The sequence below is a fragment of the Erythrolamprus reginae genome, chromosome 5, assembly GCF_031021105.1.
Source record: "Erythrolamprus reginae isolate rEryReg1 chromosome 5, rEryReg1.hap1, whole genome shotgun sequence".
NCBI lineage: Eukaryota > Metazoa > Chordata > Lepidosauria > Squamata > Dipsadidae > Erythrolamprus > Erythrolamprus reginae.
Genome location: NC_091954.1, coordinates 84,384,448 through 84,402,928, shown reverse-complemented (window position 1 = coordinate 84,402,928; position 18,481 = coordinate 84,384,448). Strand labels below are relative to the sequence as shown.

Below are 18,481 nucleotides of genomic sequence, written 5' to 3'. Positions count from 1 at the left end.
GGGGGCACGAGATCCAAGGCTCTCATGAGGGAGGCCCTCAAGTTGGGCCTTTGGGCGGAAAAACATCTCCAGTCGCTCCTAGCCGATCACATCTCGGGGAGTCTCAACGTCCAGGCGGATTGGCTATCCCGAGCAACGATAGACCCAGGAGAGTGGAACCTCCATCAAGACCTGTTCCATCAAATCACCCTCAGATTCGGCCTACCAGTCCTGGATCTCTTCGCGACCAATGCGAACGCCCAGCTCCCTCGCTTCTATTCCAGATTTCCATCCCCGGGAGCGGAAGCAATCAATGCCCTCCGGAGTCCATGGCCTCCAGGCCTACTCTACGCATTTCCTCCGATTCCAATCCTCCCGGACGTGATTCACAAGGTCCTCACCGAGAGGGCCCGAGTAATCTTAATCGCCCCTCATTGGCCCCGCCGGCCCTGGTTCGCGGATCTCCAACAGCTGTCCGTCCAGGACCCTTGGCGACTCCCCGTTTCGGGGGATATGCTGCGGCAGGGGGCCTCTTTCCATCCAGACCCGGAGTGGTTCCACCTCACCGCCTGGCTGTTATCAGGAGAGATTTAGAACTGCGTGGTCATGACCCCGATTCAGTGGAGGTCATTTTAAAGGCCAGGAGGGGCTCGACCAATCGAATCTACGACCACACGTGGTCCAAGTTTCACCAGTGGTGTCTACAGGAAGGTATCTCCCCTCTGTGCATCCCCATTCACAGAATTATTTCCTTCCTTATGCAAGGCTTCCATAAAGGACTTTCCACCAGCACCCTCCGGCGTCATCTGGCAGCCATTTCATCTGTCCTAGGGGGTCCCCGCAGACAGCCTCTCCGATCCTTCCCTGAAGTTCAGGAATTCCTCAAGGGCATAGCCAACCTCAGACCTTCCAAGGTCCACAGGTATCCATCCTGGGATTTGCCACGGGTTCTCCATTCCCTCACGCAGGCACCATACGAACCCCTAAAATCGGCGTCCCTCAGGTACCTATCCTTTAAGGTAGCTTTTCTGGTGGCTATTACCTCTGCCCGGCGCATTTCGGAGCTGGCTGCCCTCTCAATCAGGCAGGACCTTTGTCAATTTCATCAGGACAAGGTAGTCTTGCGACTGGACCCCACCTTCTTACCCAAGGTCAGTTCCATGTTCCACAGATCTCAAGATATTGTCCTACCTTCCTTCTGCCTCCAACGAGACCATCCATTGGCAATTAGATGGCACACCCTGGATCTCACCAGAGCGCTGAGAATATATATCCAACGCACAGGACCCTTTCGGAGGTCAGAAGCACTTTTTGTAGCCTATCATCCCAGAGTCATGGGGGCCAAAGTGTCTTCAACAGTAATAGGCCGTTGGATCAGAGGGACTATATCTAAGGCCTATGAGTCGGCCTCCCTCTCAGTTCCAAGGAACATCACTGCGCATTCCACCAGGAGCGCAGCCACCTCAGCCGCTTGGGCGACTCAAGCCCCGTTGGAGGAGGTCTGCAAAGCAGCCACTTGGGCCTCGCCAAATTCCTTCATCAGGCACTACAAAATTGATTCTTACGCTTCAGCGGACGCTGCCTTCGGCAGAAGGGTACTCCAATCCGTTATCTCACACGATAGCAAGCTAATCCCACCCTAGGGACCATCTATTGGGTATGTCCCATGTGACTGCTGGACCCGCTCCTTCAGTACGGAGAATAGGCGTTGAATTGCTTACCTGAACGCCTCTTCTCGTACGGTGAGCGGGTACAGCAGTCACTTCCCGCCCTTGTATGTGTCTTCTTTACCTTTTCTATATCTTTCTTCCTCTAACAATGAGAGTTGAACACTACAGAGCTTCACAACTGAGCCTAGTCTATGGATTCGCGAATTCTGGGGAAGGGGCGGATCCGGCAAGCTTTTTTAATACTAGGCTCAGTTCCACCGGATTGGACATGAGCAACCCATGTGACTGCTGTACCCGCTCACCGTACGAGAAGAGGCGTTCAGGTAAGCAATTCAACGCCTATTCTCATTTTGCCATTTGCCTTTGTTCCCTCTTCGGATGACCATTACAGTGACTTTGAAGATGTTGTTAATACAAATCGATTCAAGCACCATCCATTGTAGAAAGTAGCTTCCACTTAAGCTGTGTTAAAACTGTAGATTAAAATGCACACTTTTCTAATAGTGGTGATAACAATTGTGACTTCTGGGATTCATTTTTCATTTTGCTTATTGAACTCATTAACTTCCAGGAGAAATATCTAATGAGTGTAATTTCAGATAGTAAAGCTTGAAGTTAATAAACTTATTTCAAGTAAAGGGTTTCTAACTTTTAAATATTCTTACCTAGCTTTTAACATATGATTTCCTCCCCCCCCCCAAGAGTATAGCCAGAGTACCTACTGTAGTGCATTGAAAAAATACCTTATACTCAGCAAATGTAAATTACTAAGGAATGTCTGTGACTCCAGTGCACCAAGACTGGCAGTTTAGTATGGATGCTGAAGGGAGGTAGTGTTTGTTCTTTGTACGTTGTACTTTCTTAATAAAAAATTGTAATAGGTACCAGATGTCAAGAGAGACGGTGGAAATTGAATATAATAGATCTGCCTTTAAGAAATAACCTACTTTTTAAAAAGTTTAAGATATATCCTTTTCAGTTGCATGGTATGATTGATTTTGTCCCAATGTAATATAACAATATATTATTTTGAATATTTTGAAAAGCACAGTTTATAAAACAAATATTAGTTATGAAAATATTTTTCAATATGGAATTAGTTTATAGAGATTCGCAATTATCCAGCTGATGGTTGTCCCAAAAATGCTTTTTCAAGAGGCAACTGGACTTTTGCCTCTTGAAAAAGCACCTTTGGGACAATGTGGAATAAGAAAATCCTCAATGGTTGATTTTGCATTCTTTCTTAATCTGTTGTGTTTTATACTGTTTTACTATCTTCCATGGGTTGTACAAACACCTAGTTCAAGCTGGTACTGATAAGAGCTGGTTCATACCAATCAGAGTTGGTTCATTCATAGGCATGCTGGTGCATAAGCGCACCAGCATGCCTACCGTCCCTGTCCAGTTGTTCCATCTCATCAGTACCCATCTTATGTAGATAAACAATGTTATATCTATGTATATTACAAATACGTACTTGACAAAATAAATAAACAAAATAAATAAAATATAACAAACCGTGGTTAGGCAAATAAAGTAAGGCAAAGGGAAAATGAATGCATTTGCATGCTGTTTGAATGATCCATCCTTCTGATATTGAATTATAATGAAGGAAAGAAGCTGGCTGAAGAGGTCTGCTGAATAATACATTACTAGTTTGGTCTAGTGGTTAGAATTAGATTAGAACTGGGAGTTCTAGATTCAAATATCCCCGCAGCTTCAAAACCTCCTGAATGATCTAAGACAGATGTGAAGATAAATTAGTTAAGGAGAGCTGTATATGTTAATGTCAGCTCTTGTAAGAGTGGGACACCTTTTTCATATGAAAGAGAATTGTTTAATCTTAATAATCAAATCCCAGAACAAGCATTGCAGTTTTCTTAACAATAGTATGGAAAAAGTGTCCCATTTTGTTGCCAACATACCTTTTTCAGGGATCTTTTTAAACAACCTAATCTTGTCTTTCTCAGTAGACTTCCATCCAAGAATTAATCAGGTTCAACCTTGTTTAGTTTCTGAATCCAGGCAAGGTTAGCCAGGTGTCACCATGTGCTAAAATGATTAAGCTTAAAACTGGAACACAAATGTCAGTCCGATCAAACAGACAAAGGAATACTCAGTAAAAGTCTAAAATACATAAAAATGATAAAAATATCATTTAAAAAAGTACAGGAAACCCCCCCCCCCCAAGGCTGTGTACTCTCATCCCTTCTCTCTATACACCAATGACTGCATCTCAAATGATCCATTTGTTAAACTACTGAAGTTTTGCAGACAATACAACAGTGATTGGACTCATTTGAGACAATGATGAATCCGCATACAGACGGGAGGTTGAACAACTAACCTTGTGGTGTGACCGGAACAATCTAAAACTGAACACACTCAAAACAGTAGAAATGGTGATAGACTTTAGGAGAAACCCTCCCAACCTACCACCTCTTACAATACTAGACAACACAATATCAACAGTAGAGACCTTCAAATTTCTAGATTCTATTATATTTCAAGACCTACAATGGTCACCTAACATCAAAAACGTCATCAAAAAAGCATAACAAAGAATGTTCTTTCTGTGCCAACTCAGGAAACTCAAACTGCTCAAGGAGCTGCTGATACAGTTCTAGAGAAGAATCATTGAGTCTGTAATCTGCAACCTAACAAGACTGACACAAACTTCAGAGGATGATCAGAACTGCAGAAAAAACTATTGCTGCCAACCTGCCTTCCATTGAGGACCTGTATACTGCATGAGTCAAAAAGAGGGCAGTGAAAATATTTACTGACCCTTCACATCCTGGACACAAACAGTTTCAACTCCTACCCTCAAAACGTTGCTACAGAACGCTGCACGCCAAGACAACTAGACTCAAGAACAATTTCCCCCCGAACGCCATCACTCTGCTAAACAAATAATTCCCTCAACACTATCAAACTCTTTACTAAGTCTGCACTACTATTACTACTAGTTTTTTTCTCATCACTCCTGTCACCCATTTCCTCCCACTTATGACTGTATGAGTGTAACTTGTTGCTTGTATCCTTAAGATTTTTATTAATATTGATTGTTTCTTCATTGCTTATTTGACCTCTATACAATCACTAAATTGTTTAATCTCCTACCCTCAAAATGACACTATAAAGCACTGCACACTAAGACAACTAGGCACAAAAACTTATGACTGTATGACTGTAACTTGTTTCTTGTATCCTTACGATTTATATTATGTTATGTTATATTATATTATTATATTATATTATATTTATTATATTATATTATTAGATTTGTATGCCACCCCTCTCCGTAGACTCGAGGCGGCTAACAACAATAATAAAAAAACATCTAACAAATCTAATATTTAAAATAACTAAAAACCCTTATTAAAAACCAAACATACACACAAATATACCATGTATAAATTGCATAGGCCTGGGGGAAATGAATATCTCAATTCCCCCATGCTTGACGACAGAGGTGGGTTTTAAGGAGCTTATGAAAGGCAAGGAGGGTGGGGACAATTCTGATCTCTGGGGAGAGCTGATTCCAGAAGGTGGGGGCCGCCACAGAGAAGGCTCTTCCCCTGGGTCCCGCCAAACAACATTGTTTAGTCGACGGGACCCGGAGAAGGCCAACTCTGTGGGACCTAACTAGTCACTGGGATTCGTGCAGCAGAAGGTGGTCTGGTGTCTTGAAGGGCTTTATAGGTCATAACCAACACTTTGAATTGTGACCGGAAACTGATCGGCAACCAATGCAGACTGCGGAATGTTGGTGTAACATGGGCATACTTGGGGAAGCCCATGATTGCTCTCGCAGCTGCATTCTGCATGATCTGAAGTTTCCAAACACTCTTCAAAGGTAGCCCCATGTAGAGAGCGTTACAGTAGTCAAGCCTCGAGGTGATGAGGGCATGAGTGACTGTGAGCAGTGACTCCCGGTCCAAATAGGGCTGCAACTGGTGCACCAGGCGAACCTGGGCAAACGACCCCCTCGCCACAGCTGAAAGATGTTTCTCTAATGTGAGCTGTGGATCGAGGAGGACGCCCAATTTGCGGACCCTCTCTTAGAATTAAATATGAATTGAAGCAAATGAAAGAAAGCAGAATGCTCTGCTTTTATTATTCCAAATAAAGCAGTGTCTCCATTTTGTTCAAATTCAGTTTTAGTTCACTCTCACCCTGTTGATTAATTAATTTAAACAACATTCAAATGTCTGCATTGTACAGAGCTGCAAGTTTTGAAATATTGAAAAGCCATGCCCAATCAAATGATCCAGAACTATCTTATACTACTGAAAATCATAGAAAAATCTGGGAAGACTTAGCCAGTTTCCCACAACAAAGCCATTTTATATCATCCGTCAAGTCAGTCATAGTAGTTTTACCATAATATCTCATCTGAAAGTGTATCTGAAATAGATTGAATTGAAAAATATTTCTCTAACTCTTTTTCTCTCTCTTTCTCTCTCTTTCCCTCCGTCCCTCTCAGTCTCTGCTAAATTGTCAGGAACATTTTCATAAAGAGTAAATGAAAATTGTGACAAGTGTGCTTGAAACAAATATAGGAAGTTTTAGCATCTAGAGACTATTTCTAGTCTTTCTGTCATTCCAGTTGACGTTAATAATATTGTTGTCCATTATTAAATCAATTTCTGTCAACTTTTAAAATCTGCTTTGTGATGATTATCTATATTCCTGTAATTATTTCTAAAAAGTATTGCTTTAATCCTTTTGGCACACAAGATTCTTTTGAAGCAAATTAAAGTTTAATTTTTTCCCAATAATTTGCCAAGATGACAACTCATTTTATTTTGAAATTGACAAAAATGCTGTCAAGTGACTTCTTCCATTTAAGTTACATTAGGAACATCAATACTAAGAATTGTAAGACTGACATTTTGATGAAATTAATATTTGTGGTTAAATTGAATATTTAAAGTTCAAAATAAGGAATGGCTCCTGACATTGGTTTATGTTTGGGTACTGGATCCTTTATTCATCATGAATATCTATTGATGGATATATGGGATATATGGTACTTATTTACAAAAGACTTCTGTATTTTGGAGGCAGTAGAAAAGACAGTATATAACTCAATGAATAAAAAAATATGGAAACTAGCTTCTGTTGAAGGAGGACTTAGTGCTGCTAAAGTTTTTCATTTGACATCTTGAAGTCAATCAATATCTTTATGAACTAACTTCAGCTGGCATTGGACCATATCATTTCTTTTTACAGACTTTTCTTGTATTCAGTACAAATGTGAGAAGAATAAATATTTACACTGTTTTCCTTTTACACTATGGAAAAAGGGAATAGAGGCAAAGGAGGCATGAGAGTTTTTGGCAGTTCCTGAAGCAGAAGTTAGAAAAAATAGAACAGCTAAGCTCTGCTGTGCCTCTTTTTAATTATATCCCAAGAGAAAATTATACACTTTTGTAATTGAACATTGCACTATAATCTCAAAGATCCCACTATTAATTTATGTGTAAAGTCTATGATCTGAAACTCAATAGTCTATAAAGAAATATGTTTTCTTGGAATGTTTGGTCCCAGAAGATACTTTGAATCAATTGGTTTCTAATGGTTGTTTCAAAGAGTTTTAGAACATGGTGTGTATATACCGACCCACCCACCAATGAGCTGCTAATCTCAAAATCAGAACTTTGGATAACTTTAGTAAAAACAGCATAAGCAATTATATAATAATATATAATTCCCAGACAAGATAACCTTCTGTTTAAAGTAATAATTTCACATGCTCAACCCATATGCTTAATGACATAGCCATGACTTTAATGACTTTCAGGGTTTAGTCTAACGCAGTGGTGCCTAACCTTTTTTTTGGCCAGGCCACATCTAAGCATCCCTAAAATTCTGAGGCCTCCCCCCCCAAGACATATAATTCTTCTTATTCAAAAAGTTAATTACTCATGCAGAGGAAGCCTAAAAAGCCATTGACCTGGTTTAAACAAAGCTCCAATTGCCCCCATTAAAAATAAAATTGCCACTCTGTGGGGCGTGGGCCCCACGTTGGGAACTACTGGTCTAACGTAATCTTTGGGAGAATGATGGTCCTGTCAGATTGCACTTTTAAAGTGTGTGTGTCAGGGGGGTGGGCTTGGACATGCTTTTCCTTCTGGATCAGCTGAAATTGATTTTACATCAATGAAAAAACTTATCCTGATTTTAAAGTATAGATATGAGTCAATTATCTATTTTTGAAATGTTTCTTAGTTCTAAGAATCAGAAAATGAAACAATATGTCTGTGAATGGGACAGATATAATAATTCTAAGGACTGAATTAATTCTACATCAATACCTATGGATATATGAATTTATATCTATAGGTATTGATATATCTTTTTCTGTTCTTTGTCACATTTGTTTATTTATTTATTTAATTTATTTATTTATTTATTAGATTTGTATGCCGCCCCTCTCCGTAGACTCGGGGCAGCTCACAACAATAATAAGAACAATGTAAGAACAAATCTAATAATTTAAAAAACGCTAAAAACCCCATTATTAAAAGCAAACATACACACAAACATACCATGTATAAACTGTATAGGTCCGGGGGAGATGTCTCAGTTCCCCCATGTCTGACGGCAGAGATGGGTCTTAAGAACTTTACGAAAGGCAAGGAGGGTGGGGGCAGTTCTAATCTCCGGGGGGAGCTGGTTCCAGAGGGTCAGGGCTGCCACAGAGAAGGCTCTTCTCCTGGGTCCCGCCAAATGACATTGTTTAGTCGACGGGACCCGGAGAAGGCCAACTCTGTGGGACCTAACCGGTCGCTGGGATTTGTGCGACACAAGGCGGTCCCGGAGGTATTCTGGTCCGATGCCATGAAGAGCTTTATAGGTCATAACCAACACTTTATTGAAATTACCATTTTAAATATAGGATATTTTTTCCCCTTTACTGTATACCAGTAATTTTTTTTTCTGTTGGTTTTTGGTACTTCACTATTAATTTTTTTTAAAAGAAGCCTTCTGGGGAAGGTAGGCTGAATTGAAGATAGAACCAGCAGCAATAGTAAAGTCTAAGCAACTCCACACAGTCACTCATGCTCTTATCACCTCACAGTTGGATTATTGCAACACTGTACAGGGAAGGGGCTTCCCCTGAAGAGCATCTTTCTAAATAAGGAAAGATTGCTCAAAAGTGATCCAGACAGGTGATTCTCATAATAAGATTACCCATTTTGTTTGTAACTAGGCAGAGACTTTTAAAGGACATTAAGTTAATAAGTGTCTCTTGCTGAAATTGTTCATTAACTATTTTTAGATATTAGCAGCTTTCAAAGTGACAATATCAAATTCATGGAGCATATTAGTGTAAAAGATTTGTTTACACACTGACTTGAATGTTATTTCTTACACAGCCCATTCAGAAATATCTTTTGTGCTGTTTTGTCTAATTGTATGATACCACTTTGACTTTTTGAGGACCCAGCCTAAGGATACTACACCCATCAAATGTTTTCCTAATTCCTGCTTATCTGATCTTAATTGAAACTAGTCAGAAGGGTCAGCTAGGAAGATCCAGCATGAGCACATTTTTGGGAGATAAAGAGATACTGTAATCTTTAAGAGACAAATCATCTGCCCATCCCTAAAGAAACTGCATTGAATCGCTAGCTACTATATGAAAATAGGTATGTACTTTGAAGGCAGAATTCTTTAACATGTGAAAACCCATGCAACTGCATACCTTCCTAGATGACACTGGACTGATTTTATCTATGGATGCATAGCTGCTGTGATAGATGACCATTTGCAGAAAAGAAACATAGAAACCGTGATAAATCCTACTTGATAGATCAACAGTTCAGGATTGCATAATTCAGTTGGACAGAGTTCAGGGTTGGGGGCAGGTTATAAGTATCCCATTCTACTCGGAGAGGCACTGGTAGAGAGTGGCATTACGAGATTATACCTCTGCAAACAAGATACCTGTATTTTGTGATGTCACCTATAATTTGTGAAGTTATTTAAGATAAGTGTGTAATTGCTGTCTTAGTATTCATATGGTTTTGAACTAGTTCCTAGATAAAATGGTGAGATTTGAATCTGCTCTTTGTCTAACTAAATCAACTAATCATTAGGATTTTGCCGGACATTTTGTTTTGATTTTGGGCAACATGTTAGAAAACAAGTGAGATATCTATTTTTAAAACATTAACGCAATTAGAATTTTTGCAAGATATATAAATATACTGTATATATACATATGTATGTATACACACACACACATACATATACGTACATGTGCATGGCAGTTCATTTAGCTATGAGTTGAAACTGAAAGGGTGTCCCATTAATTATTCAGTGCATTATGAAACACTAGTTAAATGTTTTGCATAGCCTTATTACAGTTACTTTTCCATCCATTTTATTTATCAGATATATTGTGTTTCCTTCCAGGATATTGTATAATATTGTAGATATTTTTTAATAGCCAAAGAATAGCATTTCAAAAGAACTAATTGAATTTAGTAATAGAAAAATGCTGGCCTATTGTTTTTTTTATCAGTGGAAGGACAGTTACAACATTAACTTTTAATTTTGGAATATTTATATTTCAAAACCTGAAATTTCTATCATTTCTGGTTATCAGTCCCAAGCTTAGCAAGCAAAGGAAAAGAAGATAGCCATTAAAAAATGGGAGTGGTGATGGCGAAATTAGAACAAATATTCAGATCTATAGTATTAAGAAATCTTTATCTCTTACGGCTGTCTAGTATTTATTTTATTTATAGGCTGCCTAATTCCTAGATGACTCAAGAGGCTAGAATTAAGTACTATCTTATTAAAAGGACAAATAACAGGCTAGAATCACAAAGAGACAAAACAAATCATAAGCGAAAGAAAACAAAAGAAATAGATGTTTAATTTTTGACATGATATAGATTTTCACCCAGTTATTATGTGCTTCATCCCTCCAAATATCAAGAATAAAGTTAATACATGTTTTTTTATACCAGATTGTATAATACCAGTCGCGTGTGGCTGCCTGGAATAGGGCAGCATTGAGGGCACTGTACCGGATTGAGCCTTTGCGACCTCTTTACGGTGAAGGATCCAGGGAAGCTCCCTGGTTTTCCAAGGAGCTTCGGGAGATGAAGTGGCAGAAGAAATGTCTAGAGCAACGCTGGAGGACCAGTAACTCTGAGTCTGACCAAACACTTTTAAAAACCTTTATTAGGACTTATTTAGTGGTGATATGGGCAGCAAAATGCTCATATTTTTCTGCACTTATTGCATCCGCTGATTCGTACCCAGCCGCTCTATTTAGGGTGATTCATTCCCTCCTTAATGTAGGGGAAATGAAGAAGGCCCTGCGGGGTAGAGCTGAGGAGTTTGCCCAGTTTCTATCAGATAAAATTGCTCATATTCGGGCAGACCTGGACTCTGATTGAGCAATTTTGACAGAGATGACAGGGACAGGTCTTAGTCCTATTATATGGGATGAATTTGACCCCTGTGACTTCTGAGGGAGTAGACAAGGCTATGGGAGCAGTGAGTTCCTCCACTTGTTTGTTGGACCCCTGCCCCTCCTGCCTGGTTTCGGCCAGCAGGGACCTGCCATGAGGCTGGCTTCCTTCCCTCAACCTTTAAAGGAGGCCCCTTAGAGTTAAAGCTGCAAACTTATTTCCTTTTAACATACAAGTGCTGTTGTCTTCTTTGTAATCTTCTGAACCTAGCATCTAACAGTGGCTCATCTATTCTAATATCTCCTTCATCATCATCTGACTGGGACCAATTCCCCATTGATACATCTGCCCTCTCTCATGGTTCCTCGGGTTCATCCAGGTCTATTTCTCCATCGCTGGATACCAGGGTATCCAGAGGGGCCTGGCTTCTCCTCCTCAGAATCTGACATTATCAGAGGTGGACAAGGAGTGCTCACAACACTGGCTAACCTTCTTCTCATCGCAAGTGGAAAGCGTGGGTATGTGCGGGCACCCATAATGCAATGTGTGTGCGGCACTCCCAATGTGCTCCATCCCCATGCATGCATGCATGACCCCACCCACTCCCCTTCTGCCCCATATGCACATGTGACCATCCTGTGCTCCCCCAATCCCCATGCCTGGCTGCCCCATTTTGGACCTAGCAGACCTCCCTGCAGCCTCCTGGGACCAAAAAGAGGCCGCAGGGGGCACTGCTCCCCCGCTCCCCTATCCCCCCCCCACGTGCATGCAGCCCTCCATCCTCCATCCGTGCATGACTGTTTCCTGCATGTGCCCACCCTCCACACATGCGGAAGATACCCCAAAATTATCTGGCCTGTAGGAGGCATGCACACATGTGGGGTAGAGCTGAGCTGGATGACTGCTCGCCTGTCTGCAGAGAAGGCTCTGCCTGCCACCTGTGCCCCTAGGTTTGCCAGCGTGGCTCTAGGACATTCTGAAATATATGTTTCCAGTTTCCTTGTACTCTGCCCCAGAGTTACATGCCATGAGATGAGTGATCATATAAGTTTGATAGGTAAATAAATGAAATAAAAATATCAAAGATCAGGAAAGAACCGTTTGAGCAGAAGAACCTCCGAGAAGATGATGCTCTCAACAATGAGATTCTTTGTGTGCTTATTCATACTAACCATTTTCTCACAATGCCTCATTTGCGGCTTTGTTTTTAAAGGTAGTTTATAAGAAAGCAAACCCACTTATAGTGGGCAAACCAAGATAGGAAAACATGATTATTAAAGAATTGTTGGAAAGTATGAATTTATGTCAAGAATGTTAATCATTTGTTTATGAATATGCAAAACAGTATATAACATAATTGCTGAATGAGCAATTTCTGACTATGAGAAAAACTGTATAAGGGATATGTATTTGTAGCTTTGAGAGCTATCTATCTATCTATCTATCTATCTATCTATCTATCTATCTATCTATCTATCTATCTATCTATCTATCTGGATATGGATATATATACACACACACACACACACACACACACATCTTTCAGACCCAGTCCAGGGGCCATGCAAGCAATCATTTTTACGACAAACCATTTATTTATTTATATATATATATATATATATATATATATATATGTCACATGTTTAAGCTGAATTTGAAAATTAAGGGAGACTAGGATAGATCTATTTCGGCCTTATTTTGGCCTCATCAGCTAGCCATGCCCACTGGGACTTGAACCTGCAACCTTTGCCTTGTAAGGCAGAGAATTATCCTCTAGGCTACAGTATCCAATCCCTTCAGCTCTGTACCAGGGAAGGGTTACATTTTGTGTCGAATCACCCTGGTATATTGAAGGAACATCACAGCTCCTTTTTTGCCTCTCGGCCCAACCCAGGGCCATTTCCAAGGCAGTTAATTTTATTGATAGCCGACAATTCTATCTGTATGTGTCACATGTTTAAGCTGAATTTGAAAATTAAGGGAGACTAGGATAGATCTATTTCGGCCTTATTTTGGCCTCATCAGCTAGCCATATATAAAAAACATATATATAAAAAACATTTTTACTGATAAAGAAATAAAGGGAGGCTAGTATAAATCTATTTCAAGCAGGAGAACTTGTGGCTTAGAGGTTAAAGCAATTGGCTGACAAAGCAAGCAGCCCAAATTTGAATCCCAGAAGGGTATGGATAGCTGATGAGAGCTAAATAGCTTGAAATAGATTTATACTAGTGTCCTTTTATTTCTTTATCAGTAACAATGTTATACATATACAGTCCATAGTCTATACAAAGAAATATGCTGTAGATTGCATATAAACATGTGTATACTTATATGTAATTTCTATATTGCTTTTTATTTTAAACCATAAGGAATAATTAATAACGTTTACATAACTTAATATAATGAAATTGCATGGAAAAAGTCATTAAAATCTGATAATTTCTTAAAGCCTTAATAGCTTTTGCCCATTAAAACAGCACTCCAAATACACAGCAAAGCCGCTTGCTTTGATGTTTATTAACTATAAATGATTATAAAGTTTTAGAGCTACAAACAGCAAATCTCATTAAAGCTGCTTGACACTTTTCCAGAACACAGCTATTCTCTTTTATACTAGGAACCTGCATGCAGGAATCAATGAGCAACAGGAGAGGCATATTCCAGGAAATTGGTCATTTCAGCAAAACCCTCATGTGGTTGGCTTAATCATGAAATGGGGCTGCAATTGTAACTCTATATTTAAGCCCTAATTACTAAAGAAATACTGGGATATTTTAGAGTTTTGCAACTCTTGTCAGTATGCAGGTGTACTGATATGTCATTCTTTTAAATATAAGAACAAAATTATGGATAGAGAACGAGATGCATTTCTGATTTTACTATCGATATAGTTATCCTCTAAATTATGTCTGTGCTATCAGCTTCTGGACTATATCAAGATTTAAATGGCTTCCAGATAAGTATATTGCATAATGTCTGGATCTCAGTTCTGCAGTTGAGATGAGTTAGAAGCATATTCCATTCATGTGAAATAAATTGACCAACTCAGAAACACTGCTTTGTTCCAATGCCAAATACGAGACATTCAAGAGTCAGATTTAATAGTACATTCACTGCATTTGAAGAGACCAATAAGTAACTGGAGACATCAGGGTGTCTCCTCATATCTTCAGTACTAGATCTTAATTTTAGGTTATGCTAAATAAAATGCAAGTTTTGTTCATTGATGTCAACAGACTTTTAAAACTAGCGCAATGTAATACTTATAGCTGGGGAAAATATATAAGGTTGCCTATAGTAAGATAGAAGATAGTAAGACCATACAATTAATGACTGTTACTACTACAGAAAACAACTCTGTAAATTTACCTTAAAATGAAAAATATATATATTATACTGAGTTAAACATTTTTCTGGATTCCAGTGTTCCCTTGCCACTTCGCGGTTCACCTTTCGCGGACTCGGTGCATAGTGGATTTTTATAAAATATTAATGGAAAAAATATATCACAGATTTTTGCTACTTTGCGGGTTTTCTGTGGAACTCACCCGCGTGAGACGTTACTTGTAAACAACACACGATTGGTTGATTGATGGAGAAGTGACCAATCAGAGAGTGTTGCTTTGTATCCCAGAGCCTGATTGGCTCATTACAGTAGCGCGTTGTTTACTTTTCGTCTGTGCGCAGCTTCCCCATCTCTGAGTCTGCTCCTACACTCGGCCATTTCATCGTTTCGCGTAATTTTAGGAATTCAAATCATTTTACAGTAAGTGTAAAGGTACAATACATGCAAAGAACAGTGTGGGAATGGGAAAGGTTTATATAGCGTAAAAGTGTGAGGGTGGGTTTATAAAGCCTTAAAATAGTGTATAAATACTTAAATAAATATAGCGGCCATACTTCAGGGATTTTTGTTTATCACTGGTAGTCCTGGAATGTAACACCCGCAATAAATGAGGGAACACTGTATACTGTTTTTTAGACATTTGAGCACTGTGGGATGGATTTTCTGTGGAGCTGAATAATTACACCTGCTTCAATATATTCAGTGGCTAAACTTCTAGTATAAAAGTAGTGCTCTTATCTCACCTTAGCTTAGAGCTAAGACTAAAATTTCAAAAGCATTTCAGTGGTAGAACTCATTTCCTACAATCCGCCAGCAGCTGGTTTTTTGTGAGAGTTTTCTCCATCCACTCTCTGTTACATCACTGGAAGTTATTTCAATATTTATTTCCCAAAAAAATAAATAGAAAATGTATTTTTGGATATTTAAGTATCATGGCCTATCTGTTGTTTCTGGCAATAAATCCTTCTCAGGCAGTGTGATGAGATAAATTCAGGTAGGTCATTGCATTTCACAAAGTTAATGTTTATGGTAAATGGGAAGATAAAAAGCACCTGCAGAAAAAGTGGTAATTTTGTGGAATATTTTTAGTTAGACAATAGTGAGCCAGAACATAAAATGTTTCTTCAATAAACAAAAAAAAGCACAAAATAATGAGGAAAAACCTGTTGTTGGAAGGTAGTATATTCATCGTTTTCCTCAGTAAGTGAGGGAAAGTTTATACTTGGTGGCACCAGTAGTAGATGTTTTTTTCAACTGTGTCTTGCTGTGAAAGAAACTAATTCAATTCAATCCTGAGCTATTCAAACTTACCATTGAATATAAAAATAACTTGCTTCAAACCAGACATGCGTGGATCAAAGTTCTTACCAGTTTTCATATCAGGTTTAGCTATAAACATTTCAGATACTTGACCTGTTAGTATGTATTTGCTTACTTAGCACAAACTGTTAGACATGACTCAAAGTTAATTCATTTTTAGGGACAAAAATGAGGCCATGATACAAAAAAATATTTTCCTCTTATAGTATATAGAAAGTCTTTTGTAGATTTATATTCCAACATTTAAATTAGAAACATAGAAACATAGAAGACTGACGGCAGAAAAAGACCTCATGGTCCATCTAGTCTGCCCTTATACTATTTCCTGTATTTTATCTTAGGATGGATATATGTTTATCCCAGGCATGTTTAAATTCAGTTACTGTGGATTTACCAACCACATCTGCTGGAAGTTTGTTCCAAGGATCTACTACTCTTTCAGTGAAATAATATTTTCTCACGTTGCTTTTGATCTTTCCCCCAACTAACTTCAGATTGTGTCCCCTTGTTCTTGTGTTCACTTTCCTATTAAAAACACTTCCCTCCTGAACCTTATTTAACCCTTTAACATATTTAAATGTTTCAATCATGTCCCCCCTTTTCCTTCAGGCTTTGTTTTAATAACAAGATAACAACAGTGTTGCTGGCTAGGGAATTCTGGGAGTTGAAGTCTACACATCTTCAAACTGCCAAGGTTGAGAAACACTGTATTACATGGACGCAGAGATGGGCTGCTTCCGGAACAGCTCATTCTGGAGCGCGAGTGCGGGATTGAGCGCAATTTTGTTACCCCGCACCCGTGTGGGTAGCAAAATTTCAGGCGCATTTCGCATGCGGGGAAGCAAAAAACCTTGCCAAAACGTGCCTGCACAGGTGTCCCTTTGTGAGATTTTGCTACCAGCACAGGTGCGGGAAGCAAAATTTGGCTCGATCTCGCACTCACGCTCCAGAGCTGCAGAGCTGCACACAATTAGCTGTTCCGGCAGCACCCATCTCTGCATGGATACTACTGGGGCATAGTTGGCTTTTTTACAATGATTTTGAGAAACTGAACTGGGGATTATTAATGTTTACGTTCTTTTCTTTCTTTCATTTATAACTTTAAAGAAGGAAAAAAGAAAACATAACTGAAATTAGCTTCCTCTCTTGCTTGTTTACATGAACATAAGCAATTTTCATCCCTTCTAGCAATGTTTCCATTTCACTGCCCAGATCATTAGAACAAGTCAGGTAGAAATATTGACCTTTATATATTTTTATTTTATTCAAGCACGTAAATTCTAAAAAAAAGGAAAAAAACCTCCATACTCGCTTTGTTTTTATTTCATTTAGCATTTCCAGACCATGTTGAAGACTAAGCTAAATGTCTTAACTCTTCGGAAGGAACCTCTCCCCACTGTAATCTTCCATGAGCCAGAAGCCATTGAGTTGTGCACCACAACTCCATTAATGAAGACTCGGACACATGCTGGATGCAAGGTATGTAATAACTGAAGCAACATATCTTCTCTGGCAATTTTTCACTTTGAGACAAAAAAATGACTCCAAACGTCTATGTTTCACAATATGAGCACGAATTGATAAAACTGGCATGTTATTAATCTAAAGGGAAAAAAAATCTGGGAATTAATCCAAGGTGGAAAAAAATCTTAGGAAAATATAGACGGGTGATTTTATCCATTTATATTTAGTAACCTGAATACAAAAATATTTATTTTGTTGATGGTAACGGCTGTTGTGCAAAAATGGGTACTTGCTAGAATATGAAAGCAAACGGTAGGATGGTAAAAGCAAATAGAGGATGTGGTGGTTAGCAAGAGAAGGAAGAGGTTTGGAGAGAATTTGATGATCAGTCTAGTTCTTTGCAATGGGTCACATGTTACATGGTTTCACTTCTGCTTTGAAAGTCTCCCAAGTCTTAAAATTTTCCCCTTAATACATTTACTGAAATGGTGATCATTTACCTCTATCATTGACAGTTGCATTAATATTTTCATCACCATAGGCATTTGAATGTGCATTCACTGTTGTTTGGTGGCTTTGTTTATGAATCTGTATTATGCTATTTTCTTTTACTGTGCATATTTTATATGTTAGTATGATGTTTATCACTCTGAATCCATAAGATTTTGGCAGCATACAAAGTTAATTAATAATTTTATCTATTTGTGTATGGTGTTTAAAATATAAATAATCATAATGCTCATATTCTGAATACAAGAAAGACAAAGGGAACAACATGGTGTGAAAATCTTTAATTCTAACATAGCTACAGTTATTTTACTGAAAATAATAGGATGAACAAAGTATGATAATATGGAGCTATGAACTGTAAATTATTTATTATTTATTATTTATTTATTAATCAGATTTGTATGCCGCCCCTCTCCGCAGACTCGGGGCGGCTCACAGCAATCGCCATACAATGTAAACAAATCCAATATTTAAATTAATTTTAAAACACCACAAGTTAAAACCAATCATACACACTAGCATACCATACATAAATTTTATAAGCCTAGGGGGAAGGAACATGTCAATTCCCCCATGCCTGACGACAGAGGTGGGTTTTAAGGAGCTTACGAAAGGCTAGGAGGGTGGGGGCAACTCTGATATCTGGGGGGAGTTGATTCCAAAGAGTCGGGCCGCCACAGAGAAGGCTCTTCCCCTGGGTCCCGCCAAACGACATTGTTTAGTTGACGGGACCCGGAGAAGGCCAACTC

The 18,481-nt window shown here is 39.0% G+C and overlaps 1 protein-coding gene across 2 annotated transcripts in view; it reads left to right on the top strand.

The window, feature by feature from the left end:
• Nucleotides 1-18,481, top strand: part of PID1 (phosphotyrosine interaction domain containing 1) — an 87,751-nt gene that overhangs the window by 21,799 nt on the left and 47,471 nt on the right. Inside the window, exon 2 of one of the 2 annotated variants that reach the window (XM_070754087.1) lies at nt 17,091-17,237. The exons of the other annotated variant lie outside the window; for it this stretch is intronic. Within the exon in view, the coding sequence (XP_070610188.1) occupies nt 17,091-17,237 (147 nt within the window). The remainder of the gene's footprint in view (nt 1-17,090; nt 17,238-18,481) is intronic. 2 annotated transcript variants of the gene reach the window in all.